General features: G+C 53.2%; 1 protein-coding gene across 7 annotated transcripts in view; it reads right to left on the bottom strand.

Moving 5' to 3' along the window:
- Positions 1 to 19,746, bottom strand: part of MTMR14 (myotubularin related protein 14) — a 55,347-nt gene that overhangs the window by 5,837 nt on the left and 29,764 nt on the right. For all 7 annotated transcript variants that reach the window (XM_073350792.1, XM_073350787.1, XM_073350789.2 and 4 more), the window contains 8 exons: positions 19,417 to 19,483; positions 18,142 to 18,227; positions 17,613 to 17,689; positions 17,287 to 17,323; positions 16,182 to 16,252; positions 15,305 to 15,354; positions 14,959 to 15,097; positions 11,485 to 11,652 (listed from right to left, as the gene is read on the bottom strand). In XM_073350792.1, the coding sequence (XP_073206893.1) occupies positions 11,485 to 11,652; positions 14,959 to 15,097; positions 15,305 to 15,354; positions 16,182 to 16,252; positions 17,287 to 17,323; positions 17,613 to 17,689; positions 18,142 to 18,227; positions 19,417 to 19,483 (695 nt within the window). The remainder of the gene's footprint in view (positions 1 to 11,484; positions 11,653 to 14,958; positions 15,098 to 15,304; positions 15,355 to 16,181; positions 16,253 to 17,286; positions 17,324 to 17,612; positions 17,690 to 18,141; positions 18,228 to 19,416; positions 19,484 to 19,746) is intronic.

Raw genomic sequence — 19,746 nt, 5'->3', positions numbered from 1 at the left:
GTGGGTGCGGGGGGGGGGGGGGGGGGGAGAAGCTGGAGAGAAAACTGGTATTGCCATTTACTTGCTGATTTTACAGTAGCAACCTAAGGAGGAATTGAAGAAAAATCCCTGGGCTATTAGAATGCCATCATAGCCTGGAGCTCGGGCAGCTGTGGGCATTGCCAAAGGCTGGAGTTTGCATTTGACCAGCAGTAACCATCCAGATTCTTAAAGGTCACCAGTACATGCAGAGAATAGTGTGTCTCCAGCTGTTAAAAGCCATTACACCTATATCAGAGACACTTGCTTGGTTCTCAATGCGACAACCTCTGGTTTCTTAATATGGCTCAGAATTAGCACAGGCTTCTCCCAGAATGGGGGTTGGCTGTTAAAGCTTATCACGTGCCTTTTACCTGGGTGCCTGTGCTGAGAGATGTATAGAACTCAGACCCAAGGCCACCCTGTCGCCACACTCTCCAGTTCATTGATCTTCCAGGGATTCTGCTGCTCTCCCCCTGGTGAGGACTCCTGTCCTAGCAGATAAGCGTTTATGGGGACACCCTCTCTGGAGAATGAAGATACTATTTCAAGGTTGGAAGAAGAATCTCCTGGTTCCCAGGAAAGAGGGCATGAATCCAAGCAGTAAGAGCTGTTGGTGGTAAGAGCAGAGCCCGCTCCGATGCTTCCGGTGAGCACTGGAACTCAGATGTCACAGGTCGAAACATGAAAGCCAGGTTCGGAGTGACATTTGCTAAAGGGAAGAATTCCCTGCTGTGGCAGGTGGGCGTCACTGAAGCACAAGGTTTAGGAGACAAATGTAAAGAAGCCAGTTTGCTCCCCCAAGCCTACACTTACATGGTGCTTTGAAAACCCATAACAAGGACATCCCATTCCCTAGCCTCAAGGAGCTCCTTATACCCAGAGCCACAGTTGAGAGGTACTCTCCCCCTCCCCTCTTCGATCTCCTTGAGCGAAAGGAGCAGGGATCTGAAGGAAGAGAGGACGTTGGGCAGATGAGGACAGTACAATGCTGAGAACCAGAAGAGGGGAGAGGATTGGGAAGGACACAGGAAGCAAGGGGGAGTAGGGGAAATGAGAGTGGGACTGCAGGTGAGGGCTGGCATCTGAGTGAGGACAAGGCTGTAGCAAGAGGCAGGATAGCAATGGGAATTCAGAGAAGAGGTGAGGAAGGGGACACCAGCTGTCCCTTTGGAGGGCATAAGGGGCAATCCGAGGCAGGGAGGCCAGACCCAGGAAGGTGACAGTAGCTAGGGTGCACTGCAGGCAGGAGAAGGAACGGTGAATTAGAGCTAGACAAAGCAGCAAGAGGACTTTGCAATTGGCTGTGGGGAGAGGGGACATGTGAAATGACAGCAGGATTATGGGAAGGGTTGAGAGTTGCCAATAGAGCCGGGCAAAAGGAGCAGGGGCTGGGCAGAAAGGTGAGGAGATCTATTCTGGAGGGGCTGAGTTTGAGAAGAAGCCAGGGTGGAGATGGATGAGACAAGTCCCAGCATGAATGCACAGAAGGGAGAGCCGGGTACCAGCTAGTGAGAGAAGAGCCGAGGGTGAGGAGCCAGGATGGATCTGAGCGTGAGGTCAGTAAGGCAGGGGAGAGCGAGGCAGTGATGAAGTGCAGCAGGGGCGTTACCAGGGAACACACAGAGGAGTGCTCTGGTGTCGCTAAGTAAGGCCAGGTTCACGTCGAGGTGAGATGATTCCAGCTGCAGAAGACGTCCGGGCAGTGAGACTAATGGCACACCAAGGTTTTGGAGGCAGAGGGAAGAGAAGAGACTGCTTGGAGGCAGACAGGAATGTGCCAGGGGCTCTAGAACAAGGGGCGACTGTAAAGAACAGTCTTCTGCCAAAATCATTTGTTCTATAGCCTCTGCAGACCCACAATGAGATTGTACAGCCTGCCATGGGGGGGGGGGGGGAAGGGGGAAACAGATTCAAACCTGGAGTCACAGCGACCACCCGAATGCTTGGGAAGTTGGGCTAATGGTTAATCACCCCCACTTAAAAATTTGCATCTTATTTTGAACCCAAATTTGGCTAGCTTCAACTTCCAAATAATTGCATCTTGTGCTTTTGTCTGCTAGCCTGAAGAGCCCTCTAGTATCAGATGCCTCTTTCCCACGTAGGTACTTCCAGAATGATCAGGTCACCTCAAATCCTCTCTTTGGTAAGCTGAATAGGTAGAGCTTTGAAGTCTCCCTGTACAGCAGGTTTTTCAGCCTTCTTCTTGGAAGCCTCTAGGCAGTGAGGAGCTAACTACACAGCAGCTGTTGTGGTGTAGTTGTGGTGGCCCAGTAGTGCAATTCTGTCCAGGCCACTGCCATCTTCAGCACCGGCCAGGGCTAACGGAAGGGACAAGCCTGGAGCAGAATGACAGCAACGTGGCCACAAGGACTTCGCAGGCTCCTAGGGAAAATGGGGCTGCATGTCTATGGATTCTCCAAGTCCACCTGTGACATGGACAAGGAAGATTCTGGGCCAGACTCCTCATGGCTGTGAACTCTGATGTCCAAAACACTTGCACCAGGGAGCAATTTGCTCTTTTAGGTTTTAGTCTTGTGGGGACCAAAGGTGTCCAAATGGTGCAAGGATGTGCCTAAAACCCTTGTATTTGGGAGGTCTTAAAAGGAGGCATTGCAGGCCAAAGAAGAAAAAGACAACAGAAAGCACAAAGCATCAACTCCAAGGCCAAGGGGGAGACAAATACAATTTGAACTGGATCAATGGTGTGGAGTCTCCTTATGGCCCATCCTGCCTGTCCCACTGCCCCAGAGCAGCTGCACCCCCAACTCTTGCTGTATCCTCCAGAATTTGAACTTCTTCCTTCTGCTTGCTAAGGTCAGGGTCTTCGCTACTTAGCTGAAGGCTCATCTGCTGCTGATTTACCAGAAGGAAGAATCTCATTTCCATTTCACGTGCCTACTACTGTGCTGCCACACAAAAGCTCTGTACAGGAAACGGAGAAGTTCAGAGCTCAGAAGTTCAGTATCTTCCAGTAAAGATATTGGAATGGAACTGGCATAGAGGACAGACAGGAAGCCACCCTCCAATTGTGGTTCTGCTGAAACAGAAACAGCGGTTCGTAGCCCTAAGAATGTCAGAGAAGTGGCCCAAACACTTGTTTTTTAAGCTAGGTAGAGTGCAGCTCCAGACATCAATTTCTCCTCTGGTAGAGCAGATCCTAGCCACTCCAGAAGCTCCAAGTCAGAAAGCCAGCCCTGCACACTGCAATCAGGTTTGAGGTTGAGGTTCCGTCTACAATAGGCAGATTTGTGCTTTTGCTAACTATTGCTACAGGAATTGGGATATTCCTACGACGATGAGTACACGTCTGGCTTTTGGCAGACCTTGGTCTGGATGCTCTGAGTGGCACATCCCCACTCCATCACAGTAGCCCTCCAACTCCTTTCCTTATAAAAGGGATGTGGATAATAAAACAAGTAGAGCAACATGCTGCCAGGGAGTGAGGGGGAGTCGGGGCCCTGCACCCCCACTTCCTGCGATTCACCGGGACTCTCCGCCAGCCAGCGGAACGGAAGGTTTATTAGACGACAGGGACATGGTCTAACACAGAGCTTGTAGGTGCAGAGAACAGGACCCCTCAGTCAGGTCCATCTTGGGGGGCAGGGAACCCAGACCCCAGTTCTGGGCCTCCCCCACCCCGTCTTCCCAGCCAGCTCCAAACTGAAACTCCCTCCAGCCCCTCTTCTGGCCTTTGTCTCTCTTCCGGGCCAGGAGGCCACCTGATCTCTTTGTTCTCCAACACCTTCAGGTGGCACCTTGCAGGGGAGGGCCCCAGGCCATCAGTTGCCAGGAGACAGGGTAAGTTGCCATTCTCTGTGCAGACACCATCACACAGGCCCTCTAGGGCTCTGCCACAATCACACCCCCTTATCCCCCCACCTAGATACTTAAGAAATGCATAGGGGAAACTGAGGCACCCACACGGTATTCAGAGAAAACATTAAGAACATTCCCACTTCGTCACACATGCCCTGTGGGAAGGCCTGACCATCAGCACCAATGCCTAAGCAGCCATTCCTCTCCAAGAGTTTTCTTGGCTAAAATCAGTTAAAGTTGGTAACAGCTGCATATCTTTTTTACCCAACCACACATGGCCACTTTTTGGAAGACAGCTGTAAAATTTTTGTAAATTGCCAGACTAACCTTTTGGCGACCCCAGATAGAAACTGTGGCTTTCAAGTGTTTATTCCCAGTTGTAATCAGCCATCCATAATGCCTTAATGCAGCAAGTTCCATGGCTGTAGCTCATAAGGGCCCTGGAAATCCCATGATGGCCTTTTGATTTTTGATGGAATGACCAAAGTTGAACTTTTGGAAACTCCTCGTACCCCAATCTACTTCCCAACTGTCTCGACTTCCTGGGCCTCCATGTTCCATCTAGGAGCTTTACAAACATCCTCTTCTCCTGTGACGAATCCATTCTTTCTTGGCTAAGCACTAAAGAGAGAGGTGGTGGCAGGCGTACGGAACGAGTATCCCAGACTGAGATGTTAGTTCAACAGGAATATGTCAGGCAGTCACCTGATACAATACCTAAAGCATAAATAATAAAGACCCAGTTGGACCTAAATTCTGAAGCAAGATTCCTGGATTCTGAGACTCCCTGCTGCGCGGGCTCATCGAGCCAAGGGTAGTTTTTAATTACATGGAAAGTGACTGGTGGGGGCACAGCAGCCCACGTTTATTTTACTATTTCATTCAGGTTTGCACTGGCCCCACAGCTTTAACTATGTCAAAGAACTGAAATAATCCCTAGAGCACTTGGGAAAGAGGGACAAAGCACTCCCAAAACACAGGCACCCAGGTGAGGAGGGGGACGGCCGGCAGGTCTCACAGCCCCTGTCACGAGCAGTGGGGTACAGAAGTGTACCCCACAGAGAAGGAGAGGGGAGACTGGGTGGCATGCGAGCGTCAAGCCCGAAGAGGGCAAGAGATTCGCTCGTTTAGAAACAAAGCTGTCTGCAGGGGGTGCACACAACTATCTGGTATCATAGCAGGATCTGCATCAGAGCTGCGCTCTTCTCACAAACATCTGATGGTGGAGAGGGGACACTAGGATGAAAATGAGCCTCAGACCCCCCCGCGTTGGAGGAGAATCCCTCAGAAATAAGAGACAGGGTAGTGAGACACGACAGACAGAATATAAAGAGGAGGGGCACGGCTGTCCCTTTACGCAAGTGCAGCAGGACGATTAAGTCTGCTGGCTCCCTAGGTGGGCCACAAACTAGCAACTGCTACCCTAAAATGGTTCCATGTAATTAGGTCATGGCTCCCCGTGCAGCACCTTTCCCCACAGAACGCTCTCTCTGGCTTCCTGAGCATGCAGCCTCCGCCTGCAAGGAGGGAGTCGAGGCTTTCAGCAGAGGAGCAGCCAAGACTAGCTCCTCTTCTACAAAAAGCGTGCAGACTCGTGTCAGCCAGCCTGGCTGCTTGGCTTGCATCTCACTCCTTTTCTGCCTTCTTCACATGCCATTTGTCCATGTAGTTATAAACCATTTGGAGAAGAGGCTGCATTTCCCTGCACCCTTACACTAGTGCAAGCATCACCAAATTCAGCTGCAAAGTATTAATGCTCTTCAGAAGGTTAAAACAATCACAAACTGGCCGAGAGCATCGATTTCAGAGGTAGGACAGGCAGGTTTCTTGCAGCCCCTTCCAGCCCTCGGATGGAAACGGCTGGCAAGCGGCACTTGGCAGCTAGTGGCATTTACAATATTGGCTAAATCTCAGGCACCTATTACCAGTCTTCTTAATGCTGTAGCATCCTGGAGCACAGTACGGCATGAGCACAATCCCCCTGCAGCATAAGCCACATGCCAATCACAGACCCACAGGTTAGCAGGGACCACAAGGGTCAGCTAGTCTAACCCACTGTCAAGGTGCAGGATTTGTTGTGTCTAAACCATCCAAGAGAGACGGCTATCCAGCCTCCTTTGGAAAACCTCCGGGGAAGGAGCTTCCACAGCCTCCCTAAGCAGGCTGTTCCACTGTCCTACTGTTCTTACAGTTAGGGGAAGTTTTTTCTTGGCTTTAATCTAAATCTGCTATGCTATGGTTTGAACCCATTGCTTCTTGTCCTGCCCTTGGTGGCAAAAGAGAACAACTTTTCTGCATCTTTTTCGTGGCAGCCTTTCAAGTATCTGAAGACCGCTATCATATCCCCCCATCTCTTTTCCAAACTAACCATACCCAGTTCCTTCAGCCTTTGCTCATATTGGTTGCATTCCATCCCTTTGATAATTTTTGTCGCTTGCCTCTGGAGCATTTCCAGTTTCTCTACATCCTTTCTATACACTGGTGACCAAAGTTGGACACCGCTACTCCGGCTGAGGTCTCACCAGGGCTGAATAGAATGATACCATCGCCTCCCATGACTTGCATGCTATGCCTCTGCTAATGCAACCTACAATTGCATTTGCTTTTTTTGCAACAGCACTGCACTGTTGACTCATGCAGAGGCTTTGATCCACCACAACTCCCAGATCCTTCTCAGCAGTGCTGCTGCCAAGCCAGTTTCCCTCCATTCTGTATTTGTGCCTTTGGTTTTTCTTCCCTAAGTGTAGCACCTTACATTTGTCTTTGCTGAATGTCATTGTGTTCTCTAGAGCACAGTTCTCCAATTTATCAAGATGCCTTTGAATTTTAGATCTATTCTCCAAAGTACTAGCAACCTCCCCCCACCCCTGCCAGCTTTGTGTCATCTGCAAACCTGATCAGTCTGCTCTCTGTATCTACATCCAGGTCATTAATAAGGATGTTAAACACCACCGGACCCAGAACAGATCCCTGTGGAACCCCACTTGAGACCTCCCTCCTACCCAACATCATTCCATTAATAGTTACTCTTTGTTTGCAGTCATTTAACTAATTATGTACCCATTTAACAGTAGTTCTGTCAAGCCTGCTTTTCTCCAGCTTACTTATCAGAATGTCCTGTGGGACTGTCAAAAGCCTTGCTGAAGGCCAGGTATATTATATCCACCGCATTCCCAAACCAGTTACCCTGTCAAAGAAGGAAATCAAGCTGGTTTGGCAGGGTTTGTTCTTGGTAAATCCATGGTGGCTGCTGGTGATCATCCCTCTGTCCTCCCAGTATTCGCACATGGAATGTTTGATACGTGGCTCTCGTCGCTGCCCGGGTATCGAGGTCAGGCTGCCTGGTCTATAGTTCCCCGGCTCCTCCTTTCCCCCCCCTTTTAAAGATGGGCACAATGTTAGCCCTTCTCCAGTCTTCTGGGACCTCAGTCAGGGTCTTGGCAACTTCACACTCTTAGCCACAGTATCAGTTCAATTTGTAGCGTAATCAGAGCTTCAGTTCTGGAAAAACTCCTCATTTCCTTCTGCAGATATTTCAGTCCTGGTCCTGGCAAGTTTTGGGCCTGATTTCTAACACCTTTAGGACATAGAGAATGACAGATGCCCAGCACAGACATGGTAAAACCTCTAGCTACCAAGCACCTCAAAGCAAGTGTGAGAAAAATTTCCCAGTGCTGGCCAAACAGAATACATTATGGTTACCAACTACAGCATCCACAGATCCCACTGCGTAGCCACACCAGGGGGTGCTGCTCTGTGCAGTCAGCGCACATTACTGAACTGGCTGCAGCAGCATTTAGAGCTAGCGTTTCCTGTGATTCACACAGCTGCCAGAACCCCGGATTCCTTGCCTCACGACCGAACACAGCACACCAGGGCTGGTTAACAGACACAATACAAACACAGGCAAAGTTTACCCAGTTTGCTAACCCAGCGTCATGATGTGTGTGCTTGCGAGTCAATGGCCCAACGCAGACACACTGCGTTTCTCTGCAGCTTCACCAGCTACTCCTCCCAGAAGTAGTGTGAAACACGAGCTCAAGCGCACTGTATTTACAGCTCAATCCACATGGGCACAAGGAGTTAGAGGCAACTTGTGTTGCTTTCTAGACACAAAGCATTCAGCTGGAGAGACCATCGTGTCCTGCTCTGCAAATAAATCCAAGGCATCTCCACAGACATGTCTAGCAAGTTTGGGAAGCACACCCTATGCAGAGATGTGGTGGGAAGTGGTTTTCTGTCAGCCAGAGACCTGACATCTGACTTTGCCTTTAAACTGGGTCATGGGCCACTAATCACATTATTAGTATGACAGAAGCTCCAGGGCAAATCTCTTGTGATCCAGCCCCTGGAGGAGCCCACACACTGGCCAAGTGTAACATATGCAACATTTCCCTCTAGGATGCCCCAGTGGAAACACCTAAAGGGTCATCCTGGCGTTCAATCTTTAGGTGTTCTGCTCAGGTGCCCTTCCCCTGCCTCCATGACAAGTCAGCATTACTCTGCTCTCCATTCCGGCTGCACCTGGAACAACGGGGATTAGCGGCTTGAAGTGCTGTTGGCCCACTAGGAACAGTCCATTTCTCCCCTGCTGCTGCTGCCGGGATAAGTGTTTTGTTGCCATGACCACATGGCCAGAGGATTAGATAGTCAAGTGCAATTGTTTCCTCAGCTTAGACCTTCCCCAGGAACCAGCCTCCCGCTGTAGAGACAAGAGCATTTCTGGCAGCATGGTCAGCCAGTGGACTCCAGCTGCTCCCATGAGGATACTCCAGCCAAGTATCTGGCTGCTTAACTCTGTTCATAAGGGGACAAGGGAAAGGGCTTCCTCCTTGCTCTCCTCTCACATATGCTCCTCTCGCTCCAGCACAGTGATGCTGGATGGACAGGTCAGTGGATAGGATGTTGGCCTGGGCCCCAGGAGCCCTGGGTTCAATTTCCCGCTCTGCCAGGGACTTCCCTGTGACCTGGGGCAAGTCACTTAGCTTCTCTGTGCCTCAGGGATAAGTACATTGATGAGTGGGAAACACTTTGACATCTACTGGTGAAACACACTATATAGGAAATAATATTGCCTATTTTGCATTCAAATGTACGTTCCCCCCAGTCTCCAGGTACAACTTCAGCTGGAGATTGCGACAGACTCTCTGTGACTGGATGTGACCCGGATTCACATAGCCAGAGGAAGAACTAGCCGTGCTGAGTGCTGCGATGCAATCCCTTCCCTTCCCCAGCCACAGGACACGCAGACACCATTCATGGAATTCCGGGCAAGGGGAAGGCCCCAGCCATGTCAGTCTCTAATTAGGTGGGTGTCTTTGGACCATGCTCCCAGCTAGTCCAGTAGTGATCAGCTCAATCCCTGGAGAAGGCAGGCAGGCTGTGTATGGACCAAGGGGTGGCTGGATTCAGCAGGGAAGTGGGAGCTGGAGCAGTGTAACTGGAGCCAGAGGACTAGACCAACTGCTGCCCTGCAAACTGCACCCCTTTCCCTAGGGCCACCCAGCCATGAGCTTACAGCTGGCTTTCAAGGGCATGGGGGGGGGGGAAAGAGAAAATCCAAGCTGCTTCTGCATCAAGGTAAGGAGCCAAGTCAAGGCTCCTTACATTGCTGGAGCTGCTGGCCAAGCGCAGAGATTCCAGCTGCCTGCACACAGCTGTCTTGATCCCCTCAGCCTTATTACTGATGCCCTCCCCTGTGCTCCTGGCTCCAGTATTTACCACTGCAGAGTCCAGCCCCGGTTCACCCCACCCCATGCTCTTGTGCAGGAGCCTGTATATTCCAATTGTCCAAGGGAACGAGAGTCCAACTCAGCCCATTACACACAACTGTCTCCACGAGGCAGCAGGCTGGAGCCAGTATGAACAGGACGTGTCCCGTTAGAAGAGCTGTGCTCCGAGTTCTCCTGGGGAAGTCACGGATCAGCATAATGACGAGCTGGAAGACTCTAGAAAGGGGAGGAATGTTCCTAGTGGAAATTTCAGTGTGCTTCTGCTTGGTCCCAGTTAACGGCATGAGACGGCCACCCCTTCTTGGGCATTGTTTAGCAGGGCAGAGAAAGAGCTACCAGCAGGGCTGATGGATGGACAGAACAAACTTTACCCTACTGGTTGCTACTGCCTCTGCCTGGCCATCTCTTGGGACTGCAGAATCCAGCATGACTCTCTTGGGTATTCACCCTGAGTGGGAAAGGCATCCTTACCAGACAGACCCAGGGAGGGACATCAGCTGCACTGGCTTTTGCTAAATCCTGAACACTGGGGTCCTGCTGTCATCCCTCCCCGGGGTCACTTTTCCTTCTCCGACCTTGTTTCTCTTCCTTCCCCTCTTATAAGACAGAGGCAAAAGTCTGGCTGAGCTGCCAAGACAGTGCCTCCTTTTACAACAGACTGGGAGCCTGTGACCAGAGAGGCAGCTTAGCCAGCGTCAGTGAGGGGCTACGCTGGTCCTCTGTTACTCCAGCAGGGAGGTTGCAAACAAAAGCAGCCATCAAGATACAGAAGCTGTATTTGTCTTTGCTATTTCCCCCTCCCCTTGGGCCATTATCTTCCCGTCGCCTGTTCATTTCAAGACAAAACAACAGCAGCAGCTTGAGACCATCAAAATGACCGCCTGCGGCACAGAGAGGACCCTTCAGAGACGGTCAGTGGTTTCTCTCTGTAACACGGACTCCACACACACACCAAGTGCAATTAAAGGCTCTACCTGTTTTTCTTCTGTTTCACTAGATTGAGGAGAGGTCAATACAATTTAAATGGCGGCTGTTGTGATGGGAGTCACCAGCGACAACTCAGCAGGAAACCCCACATAATAGTGAACAAGGGCTTAACAACATCTTATCCCTCACAGGCCCTCAACACACAGAGTCCCTCAACATGCAGGTTCCTCCTCTCCATCCCTTGCTCCCCAGACTCCCCTCCCAAGTACCCCAGCTCGCTGGTGCTGCAGAAAGGCAGTGATCAGACTCGAGGCTGCTGGAATTCCCTTCATTATGGAAAGCAACTCACTTGATTTTAGCCTGTGTCCTGGCAAACCCCCGGCTTCCCACCATGCCCCCCTGCACTGTGGGAAAGCACAGCCACCACACAGCCCGACGTGTAGGCCGAGCCCCTGTGCTGTGCAAGCCTCACTGCCTGCTCTTAGCAATTACATCTTCCTCTGCCATAGGCACCCCGGGGTTCAGGGGAACAGACTCAGATGTCAATGGGTGCAGTTCAGTTCGAGCAGGTCCCCGTTCCCCCGCCACATGACACTTAACTTCAAGTCTCCTGTGCACATACTGAACACTCACTGCCAAGCACAGAGCGCACCTCCAGCATCGGGAGAGCTGAGCATGCAGGCGGGAGAGACCAGAGACCCTGTACTGACGGAATCAGCGGGGCTGAGACTGGCATGCAGTTCAGGTCAGGTGGGACCACCATCACCAGCTCTGCCTCCGCACACTTATGTTATTCATGCATATGGACTGAGGCAAAAATCACCGGGAGCAATTCTCTGGCCTGTATTATACAGATAATGGCCCCCTTCTGAGCTTCAGTCTCTGAACCCACTGCACTCCAGGTCTTCAGAGCAGCATGAATACAGCTCTCCTTCCCTAAACCTGACCTTCATTTTGCTAAGAAATGGTCTGCTCTGGTGCACCTCACCTGGGTTTCGGGACCTCCAGTGGGCTGCTTCCGACCCTCAGGAAGGTGTCCGAATGGTTTGAGGAGGAGGAGCTAGAGGACTTTGCTTCCTGGTAAGGCAGTCTGTCTTCAGACTGTGGGGTCCGGCTCCAGAGCACTGTTTGGGGAGAGGATGTGCGACTCTTCCTCCTGCAGGACAACAGGAGCCCTGGGTGAGAAGTCAGCTTCCCCATGCAAGAAGCCATTCCACCTCAGGGCAGAGATTCCCCCCTCACCCGCCCCCAACTACAGAGATTCAGCTCCCTCCAAGCCCAGGAGAACAAATTAGTCAGGTGTAACTGCACCAGCAGAGTCTGCCAGACAGATGTGCCCTGCCCCCAGCATCTTCTGAGCTCTTGCCCTCCCCCCCCCCACCCCTCGAGCCAGCTCACACTTCTGGAGTGTGGCATGTCAGAGAAGAGAGGGAGCAAGAGGCCACCTTGGCCCATCACCCAGGGGCCAGGCCAGGATCGGCCCATCCGGGACCATCCTAATGTCCTGCCCCATCTCATTTTAACATGCCCTAAGCGCCAGGCCTCCCAGCACGTCTCTGGGGAAAGACGACTCCAGTCGAATGGCAATTCTCCAGTGAACGCCCATAGCTGCGTGCAGTGCTGTCATGAAGGGGTCGCCTGCACTGCAATGAAACACTTGCAGCTGGATCGTGTCAGCTGACTCAGCTTGCGGGGCTGTAAAATTGAGGTGTAGACATTTGGGCACAGGGACCCCTCCCTCCTCATGGGGACCCAGAGCTTGGACTGCAGCCTGAGCCCAAACGTCTACACTGCAATTTTACTTCCCCAAGAGCTGGAGTCAGCCAACGCAGGCCAGTGGTGGGGGTTTCACAGCAGCGTAGACATATCCAGGGGAATAAACCTGTGTAAGCAGCTCAGAGGTGAGGGATCCGAGAGGACAGAACAAGTCAGCCAGCCGTGCCAGGCCTCTGATCACGGTCACTCCTCTCTGACATTCCTCCATTTGGGCCCCCTGCTGACAGGGGGCAGCCGCATCACAGCTCGAGACAGTGCTGCTCTCCCTACGTGGGTGGCATGTCTCTGCATTGCCCCTCTTCTAGTCAGACCACATGCCAAACTCCTGTCCAGTTTGCTGCCCACCACTGCCTCCCGGCTGACAGCCATTACTGCTTCCCTTACATGCCTGCCCACGAAGGGAGAGTTCTGAACTGATCCCCCAGCCTTGCAAGTCAATCAGGGTTCCCCTCAGACACCAAGGATTTTCTGGCAGGAGTGCCAGCTCCATTCTCCCAAACGACAAGCAGTTGGCCAAAACCCTCTCTAGCCCTTACTCTCTTGCTGGTACTGTAGTGTTGTCCTCAGTGCAAACCAGCAGAGCTAATGAAATGCCCCATATGGTGACAAGAACTGGGGCAGGCAGAGCCCTGAAGGAAGGTTTTAAATCCAAGGACCCCTACAAGCTAGTGTGGCCATCCTGGCTTCCAAAGAGACCACAAGCACAGACAGCAGAGAATCCACAGCTAAACCCATCTCTTTGTGCAGAGGAGGAGAACCCTGTGTCCTCCCTTTACCCCCCAAGGGCTTGTCTGCACCATGGGGGCTCCCGTGCCATAGCTGGGGTGCCCCAGCAATGCTGCTGTCACAGCCACGGAGGGTTTCCGTTGCTGGAGGAACTTCACCTCCCGAGAGGCAGTAGCTAGGCTGAGAAGCATTCTTCTGTCCACCAAGCTGTGTCTGGGGGTGAGGCAGGCACAACGATGGTGTTCAGTTTTTTCACACCTCTGAGCAAGTACTTATGTTGATCTAGACATTTAGTGTAGACCAAGTCTCAGATGTCCCACACCTCAGCCGCTAACGGCGTGCTATGGACCTCACATCAACGCTCTGCCAACATTCCTCCCTGCATAACCTGCAAGGATCTCCATGTATAGCTAAGCAAGGAGTGCCTGGCGTTTGGCAGAACGCATGTACGCCGAATTGTTTGGCACCCACAGCAACGCCCCAGCCCCCCGGCACCCACAGTAAGTGAGCGAAGCAAAAAACACACAAGTGTGAGTCAACCCCACAAGAACAGCAGCTGTTTCCTCCTCTAGTTTTCCCAGTGCATCCTGGCTAGTCCATGTTTTGCTTCAGCAGGAAGCGCCTGGGGGACGAACAATGCTATTCAGGTTTTGAGTCTGTGGCCTACTGTTGTGGGTCCTATGAAGTACTGGCCATTACCCAGAGCCCTGGGGTGGGGGAGCTGCTTTGTACTTGTCGCGGTCGAGTTGCAGTGGACAGCCAGTCGCTTGTGTTAGAGGTGACCCTGCACTAGGTCAGGTATACAAGTGCGCTGTTTCAGGCTTCTCATCCCTGCTCTCATGGTCCTCAGGTTCGTTAAACATCTCACTGCACCAGGCGTGAGGAAGCCTGGGCTGCCAGAAGCGTGCCGCAGGTTACTCTCCCCCAGAGCGTCTCCAGACGCCCCAAGCACAGCCCAAATTTAATTTAAAATAATTGCAGCACAAAATAGCACTGCTGCTCGCGTTTCGGGAGAGGAGAGAAAAAAATTAAACTCAGAGGGGCAATCCCAGAGAAAGGCTCTGAAATCCCCAATCCCAGCTGCCCCTACAACAATGAGCCTGCCAGATACCCGCCCTTTCCTGACCCCAATTTCACCATTGTGGCTTCATACCAGCCACAGGGTAACCAGATCTAGGAGAGACTCTCTCCCGTCACTTTTCAGGAGAAGTGGTCAGTGTTTTGCAATCTTTTCGGAGCCATCTTCAAGAGCTGTAAGTAACAGTCTAGCCAGCTTCTGCCCGCAGGCCAGCCACTTGGCTTTACAGAGGCTGCTCTTAGCTTGGGCGGCCCACTGTACGGGGTTAACCCCGGCTCCAGCTGGCATCACCACTCTGCGCAAGTGGGAGGAGATGCCAGCTGGGTGCACGGGGAGGGAGGCCTGCTCCAAGAAGTCCTGCTTTTGGAGGGATCATTCTTCACCCAAGTCCCCTGTGAGATGCAGAGTCACTAATGGGAAGTGAGAAAGCCACTCCAGGTATGGAACCACTGGGGCAAACGGACCCGCAGCTCCGCAGTGGGCAAGACTGCCCGAAACAACTGGCTTTGATGTGATTTCAGTGCATTTCAGAAACAAACAGAGCAGCTGCTCTGTCCTCAGATCATTGGCCAGGCTGTAGGCGAAGGCCTCCTGCAGAAGCACAAGGCAGCCCCTCATGGCAGGAGCATTTTCAGGACCTGCTGTAACAGAAGGCCCTGGAGCTCTGTAGCACGGGTCTGGGTTAGTACTACTCACAGCTGAATTCCTTCCTTCTTTCTCTCCGCAGTGTCTTGCTGGTCCCTGTGCCACATGGAGTGGGCGCTCAGCAAGGGGATGGCAACTCCCTGCTCAATACGCCACCTTCTGAGCACTGCATAAGGCAACACCTTGAACCTGCCCCTGCCTGCTATGCCCTGGCCAGGTGCTTGGGTGGCTTCTTACCAAGCGGCCTGGGTCTGCGTGCCAGCTGGCATCAGCTCCACCACCTCAGAGGTGAAGCTCCCAGATGCTCCTGGTGAACTCTCCAGCACTAGGGAGAAGTCACTGCTCAGGCTTGTGGTGCTGCCCCGATCCCTCTGCTCTGCAAGAAGGAAGACAGAAGAAGACTGAAGCCAAGCCTGGAAGCCTTTGATTAGCCATGTCCCCATCCTACTTCCCATCCCAATCCCTTGCTGGTGCCCAAGGGCTTCATGCGAACACCTCGTGGCACTTCCCCCACAAACCCACTCAGCCCTGAGCTCCTTATGCACACCCAGGGGAGTGGCCAGCGCTCCGGGATAGCACTCACTGAGCATGCAGATCTCTTCCACAGTGAAGCCAGGCAGCAGGCTCTTCCTCCTGGGGGGAAAAGGAAACAGTTACATAGGATCAGAGCCATGGGGATGTCCGCTGCCATCCTGCCAGGCCAGGCCAGGAGAGCGAAGAGGGGATCCCAGAGCACTAACTGACCCTCGACCTGTCCCTAGCCCTCACGCCCTCTGCCTTCCGTCACGGCAGCAAAGGTTGCAAACAGAATGGGGCTTGTCCCTCTGCTCGCCTGGCACATGACAGAACTGGTGTTTGGAGTGTTTTGGGTCCCAGTGTTCCCCTTCCAGGGACGGGGGCAGTGAATGAGGAGCCGACCCGGAGCAGTCCCTGGCTGGGGTGATGGTAACGGACATGCTTCTACCCCCACTCCCAGCTGGGGTGGGAAGGGAGGAGAGCGCTCAGCTCCTGCAGCCTGGAGGGACCCGGCAAAACCCTATGCAGAGAGGCTTAAAGTCGTTAGAAGCCTCCCCCAGGAGGGGCTGGATTCCTGCCATCTCTACACACCGAGGGGCTATTGTTCAGCCATCTCTCCTCCCCCAAGGCCCTTGACTTACAGCAGCACAGACAGGACTTGCTGTGGGCCAGAAGGCGAGTCAGAGCCCTCTCGGCCATCGGCTCAGCCGGGCTAATGGACCCCCCAGACACTTCATTCAGTGGAGAGCACATTTCAGCCTGGGCAGCTTTTCTGAGTGTGACGTGCGCACCTCACAAGCCTTGGCCCCATTCTTCAGCCTTCTGAGTGCAGAATAAATTAAGGGAAAGTGGGCCAGGACACGAGGGCTTCCATCTCCCCATGGTAACAGCACTAACGAGTCGCTTGGCTCTAGTCCAGGCAGCAGCTGGCGCAAGCTCCTTACCTCTGCAGCGTCACAGCAGAGAACTCCTCAGAGGTGATGTGCTTCAGAAAATTGAAGCAGAAAAAGAAAATCTGAGCAAAGGAAGAGAGAAGAGAAGCTTGAGAAAAATCCACAGGGGCTGCAGCCTCTTACTTTAATGGGGGGAGGATGCTGAGGGGAGGGGGCAGCAGTGCATCTACATCTACCACCAATGTCCACCATTAGCCACAGTCACATTTTGGGCCTTCTGTCTCAGAACCCGCTGCTGGCTTGCCGTGGATCGGAGTGTGGAAGTCCCCCGTGTGGCGCTGCGCCACCCCCCCTTCCCTGACCAAGGGGAGGTTCCCTTGCCCTCTGAATGGGCCAGCTGGGAGATTGCATGTCAGAAGGCTCCTAACCCAGGCACGCACCAGTCGAGAAGGCCAGGACAGCTTCTCTATCCTTGCCAATGCAGCACCAGTGGGCGAGGGTCACTCAGCAGCAGCTTGCCAAGAATAGGGACGCTCAGGAGAGCGGTGACCTCCCCAACACCAAATATCACGGCACAGCCTGCTCTCTGATCTGGCTGTGCCCCACATGGCTCCCGCCACCCGGCACAAATGTCTCTTGCCAGAATGACAGCAACAGGACAGCTTATCGGCAAGGATCACAAGTCAGGATTGTGGTGCATCAGCCGACAGCTAAATAGCAGCTATGAACCCCCCCCGGTGCCAGAGCACCCGGAAGAGAGGCACGTGGTTTAGCCACCCAGTTTGTGAACAACTTCTCAACTAACTATGTTTCAGCACTCCGAATTCAGAAGCCTGAAACGTCCCTTCTCAGAGCTGAACCAAACCGTTATGTCTCCAGGCACTTTTGTCCGAGATGAGGTAAGGAAGGCCCTTACTAACAGGACATGTCGGGATTACAAGATCTAACCCACCCACATATAGTCCTTGGGCCCTGGGACAGCGTTCTTTCATGGAAGTAAGGAGCAGACAGTCCTAATACCACCAAGGTCAATAAGATGTTGAGCTGCAAAGACTGCTGCTACCTTGAGCCTGCTGCTACCTTGAGCCTGCTGCCTAGTGGGTAGAGTACTGCGTTCAGACCCTGCTCACCTACTGCCTCCTGCAGGGCCACTCACCTCTTCTCCTTTACTGAGCCGATCAACCAACATGTGCCTGGAAAGAGAGCAAGGGAAAGGAGATCACAAAGTAGGAATGAGAACGAGCAGTGATGGACCAGGCCATGAGCGGTCAGGGACAGCCAGCGGCCTTAAGCGTCAGGCAGAACCTGCACGAGCCCCTCCCACCAAGCAAGGCGGCAAGCAGCTCAAAGCAGATGTGCCAAGTCCCCTAAGGAAAACCATCCCCTCAACCCAAGCAGGTCACCCACTAACCAGACCATGAGAGGGCCCCTCTGAGAGCCTGCCTACCCCTGGGCAGTGTCTGCACCCCTCAGTGAACCTACCCAAAAAGGAACCAGTCATAGGCCACTGTCAGGTAAAGAATCTCCGCAGGCTCCAGTGAGGCATGGATAAGCCCATCCTGGAAAGGAAAGAGGAGGGAAGCCTCAGGGATGCAGCAGCCACTCGAACTGGGACTGAGGGTGCAAGCCGCACTGGGAATCGCCAAGGAGAGTGCCTCCCAGCACCACACGGGGGACATCCAGCTGGCTCTGCCCCACTCCACGTGCGGACCAGCCCCCATCTCCATTACATGGCATCTCACGTCCAAAGCAATTTCTCGTCAGGCTGCAAGTGCAGATGCAGCCCTAATGCAGAGCTGTAGATGCCTTACCTTGCCCCCTGGGAATACTGGGCCTCCGTACACGCCAGCACGCCAGGCCGTGCCTCCAGAGCCCATTCCTACACCCCTCTCCAGACACTGCCTTGGTAGCTAGGAACAGTGACTGCTCTTCACCCTCTTTGGGTCACACGGCTGCTCCGCCACCCCACGCGGTCACTCCCCAAGGCACAACAAGTCCATTCCGTACTCACAGCCCACAAGGAGAGGCGCAGGAGGGCGACGAAGAGAGGGGTTCGGTCCCAGCCGGATATACAGTGTACCAGGAGCCCGCTGTCATCTGCTCCAGGGGTGGGAAGGAGAGGGAGAGAGAGAGAGCTTTGTAAGGAGAACGGAGCATTACTTGCACCGTATCTGTGATTCACTGCACACCACCCCCATGCAGCACCGAGGGCTGTTTGCAGGGGAGGGAAGCAGAAGCACAGCTGGTCTTACTACCTAGAACATCATCTTGGGAGAGGGCTGTCTCCAGAATGAAGAACTTGGAAGGTCCCTGATTCAGCATGCCATGCCAAGCTGTTGAGATCCTAGTCTCCCCAACTGCTAGGAGTAAGGAATCCCCATGACAGGGGACCAACAGCCTGCCCACAGCCTCGAGTTGCCCAGTTACACCGCCTCTAGCCCCTCACCAGTCAAAGCACCAAGTCTGCTTGAGGAGAACATTTCCATCCTTTCCCCAGTCTGAATGAGCTAGACCTCAGCTCCAGGAGCAGCAGGTCCCCTTTCACCCCCGAGATGTGATGACATCTCCACAGAGCAGAGCGGCCAAGAACAGACCACCACCACCTCCATTGTACAGACCGTTCACAGGCACGTGCCATGTGGCAGGAGCACACAACTTGGCTGCTAAGTCACCCCTGGCTCCTCCTAGGCATTGGCAGAGATTGGATGGCTCTAACTCTGTGCGTGCTGGGTGCAGTGTCTGACACTGCCCTAGATCTACATGCCACCAGCCCACAGCTGAGGGGCTTGGCAAGAAGCAAATGAAAATGAAAACGAAAACAGATAAAAGGAGACCCCCCCCTTTTGGAGCCCCTTCTAAGGCCACACCCAGAGAAACAGCCCCAGCAATACAGGAACAGCAGGGTTTTCCCTTCAGCATCTACAAACCTTAGTCCTAGTGCACAGCTTGCAAAAGCACTGAAGTGACTTGGAGCCCATCTCATCACACCAGGGAGGTTCAGAGCTGGGGGAAAATGGGACCCTGGCCTTTGACAATCTAATTTTTACATAATCAGCCACCCATCCAGTGGGGGAGGAGAAGCCTCGTCCAGGGGTTGGGATTTTCCTGGGTAACAGGACTCCCCTTTGAGTACTGAAGTCCAGGACAACACCCCACAAGGGGCAGGAAGAGAAAGAGTCAGATTCTCTACAAGGCCTGGCCAATAGCAGCGTTAAATGCCCTGGAGAAGGCCCATAAGCTCTGGCCACAGAGCCAGCTGGGAGTGCAGAGAAGGAACAAATCTCACCGTCCCCATTGATGAGTGAGATCAGCAGCTTCAGGTAGTTCTGTGTCTGTTGCACCAGGTCCCAGCTCTGTGGAGAACAGGAGGTGAGGCCCTTCATACAATTAACCACTGCCCTGCAGCATAGGGAGCCTGCTCTGCTCTCTCCGTGGCCGAGTGCAGGAAGAGGGCGCTAGGGCTAAGACAATCCCATGGCAATGTCCAAGGGGCCAGTCCTCCCACTCCCTACCCAGCCTCCCACTGGCGTGCCAAGATGCCAGCCGTGCCATCCAGGAGGCCCTGCAGACAAGACAAAGATTGGGACCAGGGGCTGGGCTATGAAAACAATTCTGC

The sequence above is a fragment of the Lepidochelys kempii genome, chromosome 7, assembly GCF_965140285.1.
Source record: "Lepidochelys kempii isolate rLepKem1 chromosome 7, rLepKem1.hap1, whole genome shotgun sequence".
Classification (NCBI taxonomy): Eukaryota; Metazoa; Chordata; order Testudines; family Cheloniidae; genus Lepidochelys; species Lepidochelys kempii.
Note: the sequence above shows the minus strand (reverse complement) of the source record. Positions and strands in the feature narration are given on the sequence as shown.